Raw genomic sequence first — 18576 nt, forward strand, 5'->3', positions numbered from 1 at the left:
GTGTTATATAATTACCATGACGTAACACACGTACACCACACCATACGAAAGATATAAAGAGAGATAAAGAGAGAGTTGATGGTTTTTAGTTTTAGGTTTTTTTTAATTATCGGTTCAACCCGAAGGGAAAGCTCAGTTTAATATCACATTATATAGAGTTGCTGTAGATCTGAAGAATTATAAAACTCTAAACGATCCGGGCGTCTTTGCTTGTTTGTTTCAATCATATTATGTTGATGCAAAAATAATGTCGTTTTTATCATATATATATATATATATATATATATATATATATATATATATATATATATATAATATATATATATATATAATATATATATATATATACATATATATATATTATATATATTATATATATATTATACATTAGATTAGATTATCTCCAACTCTCCCCCTCCCTATATCACTATATCTTCACCAACGCCTAGCTGAATTTACTAACCCCCCCCACACTACAATCTAATGTATTTTAAACTTACAAAACTTAATTATTCTAGATCTCCGCGCCCCCCCCCCCTTATTTGCTCTTCCCTTTCTTGTTTCTTTTTTTCTCTTTTTTTTTTTTTGGCTCGTATTTCTTTTAAAATCGTTCTTCCAAATAATAATAGCTATTTCTGTAAGGTCTGGTCGAAGCTGCTGGATCGTAAATATGGTCCGGCAACCGAAACATATGTAACTGAACAGATAAAATAGTAAAAAAAAATAAAACGCATAGTTGCTCTGCAATAGTATTGAGCACTCTTTTCAGGTTTTACTCATTACCATTTTTGCCAATATATATATATATATATATATATATATATATATATATATATATATATATATATGTATACATTTCTTATCGTTGAGCACTTTCAGCTGAAATAAGTCGGTCAATTTAGCTCATATGCGCAGATCGTCATATAATGATTAGATCATACTGACTGACGTTAAAAGCACTTAAAAGAATAAATGCTTAAATCTCAACTGTATTTCTCGCGGTTGACGGTGGCCAAATGGATTGGGTCCTTGCTAATGAAGCCAAGCATGACTTCTGTTGCCGGATTGTCGACTAGTGTTAATTATGACACTCTGCACTGATGATTCCCGAAAGGATGAAACACTAGTGTCTGTAGGTAACAAAACTTGAATCGGACGACCAGACCTTTATGTGCTTCAGACTAAACATGCATCATAATATTAACTCCTTGTATTTTCTCTACCGCTCACTCTCAACCCAGAACTGTACCATAATAAACACAGTCTCTGACAGCATAGATATAGAACTCTCCCTCGATACTAGTACACAAGTACATGTATTTGGTGACTTCAAACCACCACAGTAAATGGCTTGGATTCTATACTTACAGGGACTTAACTGGTAGCACAACACAGTTTTTCTATATCTCATTCCCTATCACAGACGGTTACATTTCTAACAGGTTTCCCAGACCAGCAAGATCAACATGCTTCACTTATAGATCTATTTCTGACTACAGTTCCCGAGGATTGTATCACGAATGCCCACAGCTCACTCAGGAATGCTGATCACGCTGACATAATGGTTGAAACCGCCCTTAATACTCGACCCAAAACTGAAGAGCCACTGCTCAAAACAACGAGGTATTACAAAAAGGCTGACTGGAAAGCCATCAGGGATCTCATCAGAGATGCCTCATGGCAAAATATCTTTTCTCTTCTAGCTGAACAGTGCGCTAATGAAACCAGTAGAATGGTTCAAAACTGCAATTGAAGCACATGTTCACGCATGGAAATTCTATAACAAGCCCCACTCTCCCCAATGGTTTACTTCTGCTTGTGCAGCTGCCATTGCTTAAAGGCAGCATGCGTACTGCAGATTCAACCGAGATAAGTCCAGTTCAAACAGGTAGAAGTATATAGAAGCTAGAAGTAATTGTAAGAGAAAAATAGCGACAGCTAAGATAGAATACACTGAAACCATCAGAAAACGCATCGAAGCACAGGAATTAGGAACCCGTGATTTTTGGAAAATCTACAACAAATAATGTGCAGTCAACGATACCCCCACTATCAAGCAATCATGAGGTTGTTTGCACGGCAACTGAGAAGGCTAACCTACTTGCCAGTCGGTTTTCCTCTAACTCCACATTGGACCCGGTACACCACTCCCTCCCTGACTTTCTTTTACGGACAGACGTCACACTAGATGATTTGAAAATCACCCTTTCTCAGATACATGATATCATAAAAAACCTATACACCTCAAAAGCAAGTGAACCAGATCTCATCCCGGCTGCGCTAGTAAAAAATATGCTCCGCTGAGGTTGCTCCAGTTCTCTCCAAACTTTTCAATAAATGCCGTTTTTTTTCTTTTTTTTTTTACACGGTGGTCACTACTTATCAAGGCCCGGAAGCCACTCAGGGATAAGGATTAGTGAAAGTACATTACGTTAGTGTGGAGATTTGATGAAGTGTTTACTTAAGGGGGCGATTCATTAGGAATTTGTTAAAGTTGGACTTGAACACATCCAAGTTGTAGTCAGGTGGGAAGCAGGCAGACGGAACAGAGTTCCACAGGCGTGCAGTTCTAAGAAAGAAGCTTTGTTCATGGAATCCACGTTTTGATTTAGGCACAGTAAAGAGTGGGGGGATATTTTTCACAGTGGATTCAGCTAGACGGGTGTTTTTCGTGAAAGATTGGCGAGGGGGGACCAGAGATTGGAGTTCAGACGAGCACCTGCCATGGAAATAATGATAAAACAAGGATAGGCTCTTAACGTCTCTTCTGTGGGAGAGAGGTTGCAGGGTAGAGAAAAGGGCACCCCCCACTAAGCCACGAAGTCTATATTGTACTCTGTCAAGGCAGGATAGGCTGTTTTTAGCAGCTCCTGCCCAGATATGGCAACAGTATTCCATCCTTGGACGTACTTGGCTTTTATATAGATAGAGAATTGTATCAGTAATAAGATATCTTCTGGAGCGGTAGAAGGATCCCACCATCTTTGCAGCGACCTTGGCAACAGGCTTGATGTACGTGTCCATTTCAGATCAGGAGTAAAGACAAACCCAGAAGCTTGTCAAAACGTGGGGCTTCTCCTAGACGAGAGCCATCCATTTCAATTGATGCCAGATGGGGATTAGAGCGTTGATGATGTAAAGATAGGAGTTTGGTTTTAGATGCATTAAAGGTAACTAGCCACGTCTTCCCCACTGAACCACGCGCTCGAGATCAGAGGAGGGAGAATCAGAGAGAACTTTGTCATTTACAGCCTTTGATGTGTTGCCGTAGGTGGTCGTGTCATCAGCAAAGATGTCAACGAATGATTTAAGTATGTGTTTAGGGAGGTCATTGATGTATATCAGGAAGAGAGTTGGGCCCAGGATTGACCCTTGAGGGACTCCAGCATTAATACTGCAGGCCTCTGATTTTTGTCCATCGACCACTACTCTTATGAGCCTATCGGAGAGAAATGATTTAATGATTGAGAACACATTTCCAGTTATACCGTAGCTGGAAATCTTGTGAAGTAGGCCCTTATGCCATACCTTGTTGAAGGCCTTTGATATGTCAAGAGCAATTGCCCTAGAAAGGAAGCCTTTATCAAGAGATTCATTAATCCTGTGAGATATAACCGTTAGCACATCTTCGGTAGATCTTGCAGAACGGAAATCATATTGTGTGTCACTAAGAAGATTGTTTCTGCTTAGGTGATTTACTATTTCTCTATTTAATATGGATTCCAGCAACTTACTCATAACACACAGGAGACATATTTGAATATTGCTTTTCTGAGTGCTGGAAAACTGCTTATGTGGTACCAATTTTCAAGAATTTTGGTGAAAGAACTGACACATTAAATTATCGTCCCATTAGTCTTCTCCCGCTTTTCGCCAAAATATTTGAGTCCTTAATTAATCAAGCTCTAGTCCATCACCATACAGCTGCTAAACTCCTGACCGACAAACGATATGAATTCAGGCAAGCACGTTCCACAGCAGACATCTAACTGTAATCTCTGAACGTATATACCGTTCACTAGACAAAACAGGGAAGGATAGAGCGGTAGCCCTCGATATATCTAGGGGTTTTGACGGGGTGTGGCACGATCGTCTTCTAAGGAGACTTTTATTATTCTTGATATTCATAAATGACCTCCCTGATAAATTTTTCGAGGATGGGTATATTTGCTGATGACACCACTCTCTATAACAGACACGAGAGGAAAACAAATGAACACATATCCAAGGAAATGGGAGAGACTATGACCTCAAATCTGTAGTGGAATGGGGACAAAAATGTGATGGTCATATTCAATGCGGCCAAGGCTAAGCTTATCTCGTTCAATAATTACAAGAAACCTTCTCTACCACCAATAGCAATGGCCAAGAACACATTACCCGAAAGTACTTCCTTGTAACTCCTCGGTCTTACGTTTACAGGGAACATGAACTGGAATAGATACATTGAGAGCATTGCCAAGGCTGCTGCGAGGAAGGTGGGCTCTCTCTATCGTGCTAGAAAACTACTTACGCCTGAAAGTACCCTGTACCTCTACTAAGCCACCATCCGCCCATGTATGGAGTACTGTTGTCAAATTTGGGCTGGATCACCCACTACTTGTCTCACTCCTGGACAGGGTTCAAAAGAGAGTCGCCAAACTAATAGGTCCTGAACTGTCATCTAGGCCTCAACCTCTGTCCTATCGACGAAATGTTGCATCCCTCTGCCTGTTCTACAAGTATTTTACCGGTGAATGCTCTGACGAACTACAAGCACTTGTACCACCTCGACGTGAATACCCCCGACAAGCTGCCAAATCCCACCCCTTCACAGTAGAGATCCCTTAGTGTAATAAGGCCTTCACCTCCAATAGTTTCTTCCCCAGAACTGCTGGACTTTGGAACTCCCTTCTGGGATTCTGCTTTCCCAACTGTACTGACATGCAGATGTTCAAGTGTCATGTGAACAGACATCTTGCTACTCAACTATCTTCAAAATACCCTTGCAACTTATGTCCCCGATAGTAGCCTCCTACTTCAAAGTGGCACTGCGCCTTGTTTGGGGTGAAAATTGAATATATATATATATATATATATATATATATATATATATATATATATATGTGTGTGTGTGTGTCTAGTCACGAATAGGCTCCTATATGGTTGACTATTTTAAAAAACTGATTACATATAATGATAGAAGATGTATCGAGACACATGAATGGGTATGTTTGATCTTGCATATGGTATAATAAAATCATGGGGTCTGCGTTCGCGCCTGGCCTCCATAGAATGGAAATAGCCACAAACTTTAATAAAGACTTTTCATATCTATCTGCGTAAGTATACTTTGATAATTATGTTTCAGTTTGAAGAAATATGGTATAATAAAATTATGGGGTGTTTGTTCGCGCCTGACCTCAATAGAATGGAAATATGTCACAAAGTTTAACAAGTTTTTTTTTATATAGATTCACAGAATATTGTGATAAGTGTTTTACTGTGAACAGTTATGGTATAATAAATTATGGGGTTTATCTATTTTATTTTGACTTTCATCATAATTTGCTTTGGTTTTGATACTCCCGAATTCGAAGCTATCTCTTTACAACCCTTCCTTTTCATAACCTATCATGCTTTAATAAATCAGAGTCCAATTTCTGTAGGCTGCTTTTGAACCCAGTCAACGACGGGTACTTTTGCTAGTATATATATCAGTCCGACAGAACTTGGGCTATTTCGTTGGTCTTTTAGCTGTCGGGCTGAAGTAGCCTTAGGAAGTCCACCCTCCCAGACCTTACCTCCGGTTTTCGGGTGGAACAAATTTATCGCTTGTTGTCTGAGGCGCTCTCACCGGGGAATACCGACGGTGCAACTCAGACGTGCTTGCAGACCAGGATGCTCCTCCTCTTGGGGCGCTGGGTCATTCAATACAATTTCAGACCTTGTGTCACATCCACTCACGGTGGGAGAGAGATAAATAGAGTTTCGAACTATTTCTACTGAATTTTAGACTTCGATTCTAATAAACGGCTCGAATTAGTCAAACTTTAATACCATGCATATGGCAGAGATGTAGACCTGTTGATTAATGTCTAAAATTATTACTAAGTTTTTCTTTTCCGAGTAAAATGCTAGTAACTATAATACATACTTGCGTTACTTGTTTCCGTTAATTAATCAACTGCTGATTATTTTCTTATTTTCGTGTAGAACTTCGTGAATCATTCCGGCTTTTCGACAAAGATGGCGACGGCTCCATCTCCACAGAGGAGTTGGGCAAAGTGTTGCGGGATTTGGGTCAGTACCCATCCGTAGACGAGATACGACAAATGGTGCAAGAAATAGACATCAATGGTAAGTAATACATTTGCTCATCTTTTTCTTTTCGTAAATACAGGATGTTCCAAAATTCTTGGGCACATTTTGACATTGAATATCTCGAGAACTATTAAGGATATAAAAACGCACCTGGTATATTCAGAAAGCTCGTAATTTCAAGTTTCTCATATAGTGTACAAAATTGTTCAATGTGAGCACCATTGATCACACGAGACGCAATAATTCGATAGTCCAATTCTTGTCAAAGGCGCCCAGCATTGCGTTGTCAACCACATTTTCTGAAGTTGAAGGGCATCTCGTTCTCTTAGAATAAACATAAACATAAACACCGATCCGCTATGAGTTTACCATATCATTTCACTATGAACTTCTTTTCTTGTGATTGTTTTCCGATTTTTTCATAATTAAACAGATATCAGAACTTGAAATATGCCCAAAACCTTTGGAACACTCTGTATTTCAAATTATCTACGTGATCGCTTCATTTCAACTGTTGCCTTTTTTTCAGATTTACAAACATATCAGATCAATATGTAGTAACGCCGGAAGTAACATATACACGCATTGATAACTCGATTATCAATTATAAGATACGTTGCCAGTCTATATCTGTTCTATCGTAATGTTCATGGCAAGTGTTCATCTGAGCTTCAATCAATGCCCGCTGTAAAACATTCACAACAAACACTTGTCTAGTTACAACCACTGTCAACAATTTCCCCCATTCTCTATCTGTACTTAAATCTAAAGAAGTAAATCCACGTGCAGAGATGTCATGCCGTTGATGCCAGTAGCCAGGGGCTACGGCAGGTGATATTTATGCGCCAATTAGAAATTAATATTGTCCAGAATGACAAGGATCTGTCTTGAAAGCTAGCATTCACGTTGGCTCTCTGTGTGAAAAGCGCTTAGGTTTTCAGAACAGGCGCCCGGCTCCCAGAGAGATCGTCTCTGATTGGCTTAAGTTCTATATAGGTAGGTAATCGATATTTTGCATTCCGATCCATCAGAGCCAAGCATTAAAATCAAGCAAATATCTAATGACATCGATTCTTAGTAAATGGGGTTAAAAATTATTTATATTTAATCTTATTAGTAGTTGTTTCAAAAACACTGAAATTAGATCAATCACTAAGTAATTTTTTTGTCTTTCTATTTGATATGTCCTTGAAATTAATATATTTTCTTGAAACAGTTGAGGTGTCTTGGCTACAGTAATCGAGTAATAAAATCTAGTAAGTCACCTTAATAAACGGTTGTTTGTAGTCATAGCTGCTAATATGCTTAAGTTTTATACTTTTGACGTCCCTGCCAGGCTGTTACGCCCGTCCATATTTATGGCTTACACCAGCCACTCATATTCCTGTGTGGAAGAACCCGGATATATTCAGTCATTACATTACTATTATATTGAACTAGTTACCACAGAGAAATGAGCAATTGGAAAGAGACATAGAAAGAAAGTTCTTAAAGAAAGACATTAGACATATTTTTTTAAACCTTCGATTTTATTATTCATGGGCAACGGCAGGTAACATTGTTATCGTTATTTCTAATAAAGATGGCAAATTATAACCTCATATTTATTTCTTCTAAAAAATTTGTTTATTTTATAAACACAAAAAGTGTAAATAGTCGATGAGGCGAAACACTTTTTAATTCGTATCCATTCATTACGAACATGATACTCATATTAACACACCGGTTCTCATAAGGTTACAGAAGTTAAGCAACGTTTAGCACGTTCGGTACCAGATAGGTGACGATTTGAGAATACCAGGCGATGTATCAGGTAACTGGTTGTGTATAATATTTCGTGAGATGAACGCCCTTGTCCCACAGCTCCAGATCACCCTTGGGCAAGGTGTAGTACCTGTTAACCTCTCTCTGATATTCTGGAGGTTGAGATAGTTTTTCATTTGTGGTCTAACTAGAGAGAGCAAAACAAAAATCTTTATTTTCTTGGTTCTTATTGGGGAGTAAAGACTGGAATAATAAATACTAGGCTGTGATTGGCCGGGTAGATAACACGATAAATGAAGGGAAAGGAATCTTGAAATAGTCATCATCATATCATATGAATCCGACAATTATTTTGGTGGCATTGGTTTCCCCGATATTGTTTCTAGTGAGAATTACTTCTAAAAAGACATGTGGTACGTACGGAAGGGGCTCACGCGAAGATTGGCAACATCTTAAGTGAAAGTTATTTTTGTGGAACGAACTGGATTCGAACTGGCGACACCTAGGTCGTCAGTCCGTGCTGTGAATCACTGAACCACCGTCACCTCTCTTTGAAATAGTGAGATCGTTACAGTAGTTGCTGACACACAAGGCTAATTTTGTGTAGGTGTGTTTTAGCGACTCGTTATGAATTTGCGAATTCAGCAACGGAAGACAGATGAGTAATTGTTGCTTTTAAGTTTAATACAAAGTCCCCCCCCCCAAAAAAAAATAACCTACAAAATATGCACATGTATTTAACAACGTATAATTCGACCAATCATTGTTTATGTTTCCGGGTTATTTTTAGATGATGATTGATTATTTGGATTATTTGGACAACTGTTCTCATTTTGGATATTATTCTCACAACTTTTCGACCGATGTTTCCTTCCGACCTTCTTCAGGTATATCTTGTCGAACTCGAGAATCTTTTTATTGAATTTGAGAATCTTTTTATTGGACTTCAGAATGTGCACAGGGGTAGCATATACTCGTTCCATAAATCATGACCTGGTAGAATCTTAAGCAATTCGCAATTGTATTTTGAATATCGCCCACACTGCGTATCGAACCTTTAACCCCCAGAAGAGTGCCATTTAGAATTGAATTTATTATTACTTTATCCATTACGTCACGGGTCCTTCCGTACAGATTCCAGAGTTTGTCATGATTCGTAAATTTCCGTAAATGCTGAAATACTTCAATCTCTGTTCTACACTCGCACCGACAAGTATTCGTTTAAAGACGTTTTTTTTGCCAATTCTAGATTTCGAAATTATTCTTCGCTCGGTTGCATTTCAAAGTTGACGGAGAGCATTTCAATCTATGACCTATTTTTCCATCGAGCAATGTGGTGTCGTCCAATAATTTTGTCGAGATTTCGTGATTTCGTAGCAAAGACTTAGTTTGAAATCGCACTAAACCAAGAGTATCGTTTTTCACTGTAGAAATCGATAAGGCTGAGACGTTTCAAGGTTATTTTCTTGCACTAATCCGCCGATTCTCTTCAGAAAATCGCCACTGCGTTATCAGAATTATTTTTCTCCAAATCGAAGTGGAACTAAGAAAGGTTAGATATTAAGTTGCATCCATCCAATCTACGCGTTTAGCGACGAAAATATTGGGTTGGTCAAAAAAGTTCGTTCGTTTTTTTTGAATACCATTTTTCCAAACAACTTAACATCTTTTTATATTCCTATTCCTCAAATCCTTAATTTTTACGCAGTATGTTGATAGTGTTTCAACAACCCCCGAGCAGATGAATTTGCTTGTATTTCAGACCATGAAATGGTAAAATTAAGCATAGCACTACGGACATCTGATAATTTTCACTATAGAAAAGGAAAATTAGCTACAGAAACATGCATAAAGATATGCCATGTACATGGAGATATGCTCTTCGCTCTGGTCGGCTATGACCAAGTGACAGCCATAGTTGAACAATAGTGCCATCATTGATTTGATTAAAAAAGACAAATCGTAAACATTCTCAAGATTTTCAAATCGAGTGTGGGAAATGAATTGCATAAACTCGATGTTTGAGTTTCTCTTTCCTAAAAAACGGACGAACTTTTCGTTAACCCAATGCTAAGATATACTAGCAGGATTTGTGGCCACAACAGTAACGTTATGCTTCTAGGCATTCCGTGGACGTTCACCGTGAATGGAGCCCCCGCGATATTATTGTAACTTTTTTGTTAAAACTGTAAAAGTATTTATCTAAGTAATCTGGTTAATGTAGTGTCAGAATATATCTGGTTGTTATGGCTTATCTCCAATATCTTTATAGGAGTCGGATATATTTCCATTGTATGGACGTCCGGCGCGAACGGAAACACCACGATATCATTATACCATCTTTAGATAGAACAGATGCTACCTTTGGATCCGAACTAGAAGACCAATAAGATATTAGGTTGGTACAAAAATAATGTCGTTTTTTCACGTTTAACTATACATATAAAAACGACCTTATTTTTGTGCCAACTTAATATATTTTTGTTTCACCCAAAAACGACGCCATAAATTACCAACACCTTTAGGACTCATAAAGCCCCAAACCATGCAAGACTGCGGGAATTTCACAGACTTCTTAGCGCATTCTTGGTTATACGGTTCCATGGTTCTTTGCCAAACACGTGGCCCTTGGTCGCCAAAGCAGATACAAAATCGAGACTCCTCTGAAAAGCAACTGCTCATCAAACCTGGACTGCAGACGAATGGTGCCGTGTGATCTTTTCAGATGAGTCTCGATTTTGTATTTCCTCGGCGATCAAGGGCCACGGGTTTGGCTAAGAACCACGGAACGGTATAACCAAGAATGCGCTAAGAAGTCTGAAGTTCCCGCAGTCTTGCATGGTTTGGGGCTGTATGAGTGCTAAAGGTGCTGGTAATTTATGCTTCATCAAAGGAACTGTAAACGCAAAAATGCACAAAGATATCCTGGAAGCTTATTTACTGCCAGTGTTGGATAACCAGTTTGACAGGGAGGCTACAGACATCATTTTTTAACATGGCTTGGCACCGGCGCACTCTGCCAACACCATGTCTTCCTGGCTTCGAGAACGGTCGATGCCTGTTCTTGAATGGTCGACAAAATCGCCAGATTTGAACGTTATTGAAGTCTTGTGGGACCAAATAAAGAGGAATCTCCACAAATAAAACCTACTACACTTGCAATCGAGAGCACATGAGATTCAATGTCTACACATGATTGCGAGAAGCGTGTTGATTCCATGCCCCGGCGAATTGATGCTGTTATCAAGGCAAAAGATGCTGCTACTAAATGTTGATTAATTTTATTTGTATTTATGTTAATAAAAAAACTATTTTGTTTACTTACCTGCACCTTCACCTTCACCGAGGTGAACGATTTATATGACCTTCACCGAGGTCCGCGACTTGACACACAAAAATAAACCGCCGCTTAATCACCTGCTAACGCATGCGTCACTGTAACGTCCAATGACAACAACAACCCCAACCTTCTCACTCGACCTGCCTTTATACCACTATCTCAATCCCTTCTCTTGCGCATGCGCCTGTAGATTCCTGACAACCTCGAGACTTCCGCTTATAAAAACCCAAGTTTTGTTGTCGCGCATGGCTATACAAGGCACAAACACGAGGGCGTTTGTTGTGTTGGTAAGTACTACAGTTCTATTATTTTGAAACACGAAATATTCAAAAACTGACATTGCAATTGATATGAAAAAAAGATTCTTTCGTAAAACAACTATTTCAGTTAGTTTAGCATGATATGATATTTTAGCACCAATTACATCTCACAGATCGTCCTCAATAAGAATTTAGTGCTAAAAAACATGATGTTCTAGTTTTTTGACCAGCACGAGTAGATGTACCGAATACTCTCAGGCGCGAGTAACTTTCTAGCAAGATAGATATGTACGAGGTGCCTCTTTGTACAGGCATTTAAATTTGTTGCAGACTCTTGAAAATTCAGTATGTTATTGCTATATATTTTATGAGACGATTGAACAGTTTTTATGATTTCAGGTTCAAATGAACAGCTATAGCAGGAATTGGAATACACTCTACTAAAGTCTGATTATCACAGCTGGTGAATTTTAAAAATGCAATCTTGACGTGCGAATCCTTTGGAAGAATGAGATGCAATAAAATTACGTTTTAAACTTGAAAAAAAAAATGCCACAGAAACGTATGGAATGCTTCAGACTGCTTTTGTGCCATCTTGCATGAATTGAGTATCAGTTTTTGAGTGGCATAAAAGAAGGCAGGTAGTCTTTGAGGGATGATGAGAGCTGTGGGGAAGTAAGGAAATTAGAACACCAGATTTGATTGGATGAGGGCCGTCGTGTGTCTATTAAGAAAATAAGTGCACAATTTGCTATCAGTGTGGAAACTGTATACACAATTATTCGCGAGGAACTGAAGATGCGGAAGATTTGTGCAAAGTTTGTCCCAAGAGTGCTCAGAAATCAGAAAGAAAGATGTTGTTATGATAGCAGGGAGATTGTGGAGCTGATCAATTTAGCACCTCGTATGTTCATATATTTGTTAGTGTGAATATGCGTGTGGCATTGTATATAGTTGATGGACTTTGTTCTATTAGTGCGTGTGCAGATGTGTGCGAAATTAGAAAAGCTTATATGTGAGTCTTGAAGTGTTCTTTTCTTGTTGTCTCCCAAATGTCGCGGGGGGGGGGGTGAACATATGTTCTTGTGTCTTTCGAGGTGCATCGAGTTTGATCTTTGGACTTCTTATATTTTTTTCTTCGTCTTTATATGGTTTCTGAGTGCGCGTCGGATTATAAGAGTTTGAGTGTAAAACGATGGTCAATGGTTGAAAATATTGAGTCAACGTCTACCTGTGAAAACTAACTTGCTTTTAAAAGTGGAGAAGAGGGCGTATCCCAACGAAGCGTAGAAAGAAATAGGGTGGCTATTCAAGCCAGTCGGATTTTTGGCGTCCGTTCGAATGGCATCTCGACCTCATTAAAAAAAAACATTACGTCGGTGTAGCAACTGAAACAGGAGAAATGCTGAGATAGTTTCGCTTTAGTAACAGAGCCGGGAAATGTAAGCTATGTGTTTCTTAAAAAAATAAACGTAACTAGGAAATGCGTCGATCGACGTTTAGTGTTGACATACTTCTGTAGTTTATCTAGTGCAAGATAAAATAATGGATGCAGATGCGTTATTCAGATAGACTCTAGTGTTAGCATAATCCCAGTAAGGAGACGAAATAGGACAATAACTGATTCGAACATGATTAGGCTCTGCGTAGCTAACGTTACGATAATTCCTACGCCCAACACAACTGAATTAACACTTAACGCGTAAAGACTTTACCTAGAAATTTATACGAACAGACATCGAGTCGCCTATAATCAGTGCGGATTTTTTTTATGATATTCATGACTTAAGTGTCAATTTAATAACTGTTATCAGATCAGCACACACTTTGTCTGTGGAATCTATATCACTTATATAGCAATAACATTAGCCAATATTACATCACATTATTACAAAGGAATCACCACTTATCAAGGCCCGAAGGCCACTCAAGGGAAAGGGTTAATGAATGTAAGGTTGTATCTGAGACAACAACGTCGTGCTTGTTGGTGGTAGATTATTTAAGGGGACAGCTCAAATTGTTTACATTGGACTTGAAGACAACTATGTTTTAGTTAAGTAGCAAACAAATATTGTATTCAATCGGGAAGCAGGGCAGCGGAACAGTTCTACAGGCGAGCAGTTCTAGGAAAAAAGCGTTGTTAATGGACTTTGCGCTTAGATTTAGGCACAGGTGGGGGTAATTGTTGATAGTGGTTGTAGCTAGATGAGTGCTTTTGTGAAAGTTTGGCGTGATTAGTGGCATAGATTGAAGTTCAGAATAGCACGTCATGACAATAATGATAGAGTAAAGACAGATTTGCAACCTCTCTTCTGTGGGAGAAAAGGTCACCACCTAATGTTTCGAAGCTGTTTTTTCTAGGGTTATAATCAGGATTCGGTTTTGGGGTTCGGGAAGGAGTGAGTCACCCTCTTGACAACAGCACGTTTCTGCCCTCTTCTTTTCCAATCGACCACACCTGGCCTCTCGACACCAATGTCACACCGCACAATCCGAACGTCAGCAATACAAAATTCTTTTCAAGAGAAGATGTTCACGACTCTTTTCTCTTTGCTCCCCCAGGGAATTTTTCCCTGCTTTTATATCCTCCTATCTAGAAAAAAAAGGAAGAGACAGGGGAAAAATAGTTTCTCCCATCATACTCTGCCTTCCCAAGATGCCCTTCGCGTATACAAATGCGCTGGGCATCCTTTCCTTCTTCTTTCCCAAAGAGCGATGCAGATACGCCCGGTACATTTCTTTTTTTTTCTTCTTTTCTAACCATATATCTCACACGTCCCCCTGATCTTTGAGATCAATAAGACACTTCATAATCCTTCATCCAAGCAGGCCTCTTCCTATGGGGGACAACCTTGGGGGTTGACATTTTCAGGTTCACTACAGACATTCTCGTCCAGTTGTAAAGAACCACAATGTGGGGTTAAGTCGAATTGGGGTGCATCGTTAGCTTCTTGATGGATATCGATTTCCTCCTCTTCACTGCCATGACTGCGCACCGGCAGGGTTACACGACGCAGGTCTAGGATATGCCGGGGAACGCCATTCACCATTACGTTGTTCGTTGACTGCGTTCCCGGCGAGTGGTACATTTTGCATTGGGGGGCTTTGCCCACACCTCCTCGACCACTTTAATGGTAGCTTCTTCACCCTCAATTCCTACCGTTTTGTTGCACGGATGCCGCCACTTATATGCAAAGATGGCTCTATGAGGCACAGTTGTTTCATCTTGTCTGGTTTTCGGTGAGATGTTGTACCAAAACACCGCCTCCTTGGGTGAAATGTTGCTTTTTTCCGCAGCAGCCTTGATGATGCGATGATTCCTCTCCACTATCCCATTGCCACTCGGCCGATATGCTGCCCTAAAAATTGCCTTACTCCCTACCTATTACACACCTCTTTAAAGGCTTCTGATCGGAAAGCGGGGCCATTGTCCATTAACAGTTCCTCAACCAGCCCTCTTTCCAAAAATATTTCCTCGATGGTCCCTCCGCCCATGCAGCTTCTGCCCTGATCTCTCTCCATATGGCAAACTTCCTCGGTCCATAGTCGACATTCTTTAATTTCGCCAATAATATTATTTTGTATGCTATCGATTTTTTCCTAACGAGATGATAGCCGAAAGAGCTCTACAAAAAATTTCCACGATTATCTTATATATATATATATATATATATATATATATATATATATATATATATATATATATATATATTCCACATAGACAAATAAATGTATAAAATAAAGAAAAAAGGGTAGCTTAAAATATATATATATTATGAGCTGTTTTTTTTTCTTTATTTTATACATTTTTTGTGAATGTCTCAAACATTTATATATCTCTGATTTGTGTGGTGGCACTATCGGTTATACACATAATGAAATACGTGTAAGGCGCTTGTAAAAAATAAAATAAAAATATTAAAATCATGATTGTGGACTTATTTTTCTTGCAACTGGAATGTAATTTTACAGTATACATATATATATATATATATATATATATATATATATATATAAATATATATATATGTATGTATATATATATATATGTATATGTACATATATATGTACATATATATATGTACATATATATGCGCCGGTACAAGGAAATTACCAGGTTGGTGTCTGGGGGCGCGGTTATACTACTAAGAGAAGGAAACTCTTACATCAAACCTGAGGGTTGTTTTCTGCTTGTTCTGTGGCAATTGGTTTGCACCGAGTGAGTTAATCAGCAGTTCCAAAAAGTGTGGATCGTCCTACACGAGCCTTCACCACTTAAATCAAGTCATTTGTGTAGGTTTCTGACAGCTTATCGTAATTTCATTATGAAAACCTCATACTGTCCTGCAAGAAGTCCACTGGCGATGGAGTGAAAGCGACGGGGACAGGTAAAGGATATTACTGGAAGTCCTCAGCCGGATCTCTGCACAGTGGCGGCTGATGGTAGATGGCCGTTCTAGCACAAACCTGTGAGCAATTGTACTGTTCGTGTCCTCCATCAGGGACAAAGCAGCCCTATTTAGGGATAGCACTGCTTTCCCTCTGGTGGGGAGGGGGCGATAAAAGGAGCTCTAAAAAATTGCTTGCTCACTACTTAACTTGGCAGCCCGCTGCAGCTGTCTGGTTATCCAGTTACGCAGTCAGAACAATAGAATACGACAAAAAACCTCAACAAAGAATCTCTGAATAGGGTGTTGGAATGTCCGTACCCTCCAGGATAATAATGCTGCACCCGAGCGAAAGACAGCCCTTGTTTGTCTTGAGTTACAGAGGTATGATGTTGACATTTCTGTCTTATGTGAAACTCGCTTGCCTGGCAATTCTCAACTTCGAGAGAAAAAGGGTGGATATGACTTCTTTTTGTCAGGAAAGGCAGAAAATGAACCCCGCCAATCAGGCGTTGGTTTTGCCATTAAGTCCAAGATGGCAAAGTCCTTATCGTCTTTTCCCAAAGGCATATCTGATCGTGTGGCAACTCTTTCCCTGGAGTTAGAAGGAAACACCAGGGTGACGCTAGTTAGTTGTTACGCCCCAACGTTAGCCAGTTCAGATCAAGAGAAGGATGACTTCTACTATACCCTCCGTGATGTCCTCTCCAGAGTTCGACACCATCATAAACTCGTTCTTGCTGGCGATTTCAATGCTCGTGTTGGTAGTGACCATCTGTCGTAGACCGGTGTACTTGGTAAGCATGGCATAGGCAAGGTAAATGCAAATGGTTTACGACTTCTTACAATCTGTAAGGAGTTTGACCTCTGTATTACCAATACCATATTCCAACAACCTGTGCATCGGAGGACGACATGGATGCATCCTCGTTCAAAGGACTGGCATCTTATTGACTTCGTCATAACAAAGCGAAAGCACATGAGTGACTTCAAAATCACTCACTCTTTCCACACTTCTTGCTATCTTTCGGATCACGCGCTTCTCAGAAGTAAACTGTCGTTGCATGTGCGAAGGCACAGAGTTAAAAGATCAACAGTCCCCAAACGCATTGATGTGCGGCCTCTTAAATCCAGGGAAAAGTGAACTGAGCTCTCCAATAAGCTTGATGAAAACCTTGAGGGTGTTGATGTAACTGATGATATTGAATCTTCTTGGAAAGCATTGCGAGAAGCAACTCAAGCTGTAGTAGTAGAAGTCCTTGGAATACCGTTATACGACGATGAAGTTAAAGCACTGATTAACCAAATGCACTCATCTCACAAATCTTGGATTGAGGACAAAAACTCAACAGTGAAGCACACAGCCTACAAAAAGTGTAAAGGTGAGGTACAGCGAGCTCTCCGAGCTATGAAAGAACAATGGTGGTACAATAAGGCAATTGCACTGCAGGGAGCTGCTGACAGCAAGAACACGAAAGCCTTCTATGATGGTTTGAAAGAGGTATTTGGTCCTCAGAAAAGTGGTGCTTCCCCATTAAGCACAGCCGATGGAGAGGCATTGCTGACTGATAAATCAGATATTCTCAATCGTTGGAAGGACCACTTTGAAACTGTCTTAAACACCTCATCTGTCATTGACAGCGATGTTGTGTCCTCTATTCCTCAGAATCCAGATATTCCAGAATTGTCATTGGAACCTGCTTATCAGGAGGTATGGGAATCCATCAAACAAATTGCTTCTGGCAAGTCCCCATCACCAAAGGATCCAATTCCGCCTGAAGTGTACAAGCATGGTAGGCATGTGCTGGTAAAAAAGCTCCATGCTCTCTTTGTAAAGATATGGAAAGCAGGCCGAGTTCCACAGGACTACAAAGATGCCGGCATCAAGCATCTCTACAAAAATAAGGGAGTCAAGAATGTCTGTGACAACCATCGGGGGATATCTCTGCTTTCAATTGCAGGAAAGATTCTGGCTAGGCTCATTCTGAACCGAATCATAAATCGTCTCGTTGATAAGGTGTATCCAGAATCCCAGTGTGGGTTTCGGTCGGGTCGCAGCACCATTGACATGATATTTTCCTTACGTCAGGTGGCAGAAAAGGTCCGTGAGAAAAATCAGGAATTGTATATGGTGTTTGTTGACCTGACGAAGGCATTCGACACTGTGAATCGCGATGCTCTTTGACAAGTTTTAAGAGGGCTTGGTATTCCAGAAAACATGCTGAACGTGATCATTTCCTTTCACGAGGGGATGAAGGCCAGTGTTGTCTCAGATGGTATGATGTCTGATCCATTTGATGTTACGAATTGGACCAAACAGGGATGTGTAATTGCGCCAGTCCTCTTTACGCTCTTCTTTTCACTAATGCTGAAACATGCATTTGATGATTTGGTCACTGGTGTCAAGTTTCAATTTCGGTCATCCGGTGGCTTATTTAACCATCAACGGTTTAAGGCCAAGACTCTTCTTCGCACCGAAATTATTCGGGACTTGCTCGTCGCTGACGATGCCGCACTGGTA

The 18576-nt window shown here is 39.8% G+C and overlaps 1 protein-coding gene across 2 annotated transcripts in view; it reads left to right on the forward strand.

Moving 5' to 3' along the window:
- LOC145277532 (neo-calmodulin-like) overlaps nucleotides 1-18576 on the forward strand; it is a 332153-nt gene that overhangs the window by 219178 nt on the left and 94399 nt on the right. For both annotated transcript variants that reach the window (XM_080128983.1, XM_080128982.1), the window contains one exon: nucleotides 6196-6339. In XM_080128983.1, coding sequence (XP_079985109.1) covers nucleotides 6196-6339 — 144 coding nt within the window. The remainder of the gene's footprint in view (nucleotides 1-6195; nucleotides 6340-18576) is intronic.

The sequence above is a fragment of the Euprymna scolopes genome, chromosome 6 (genome assembly GCF_053919585.1).
Source record: "Euprymna scolopes isolate OS-2025 chromosome 6, ASM5391958v1, whole genome shotgun sequence".
Taxonomy (NCBI): domain Eukaryota; kingdom Metazoa; phylum Mollusca; class Cephalopoda; order Sepiida; family Sepiolidae; genus Euprymna; species Euprymna scolopes.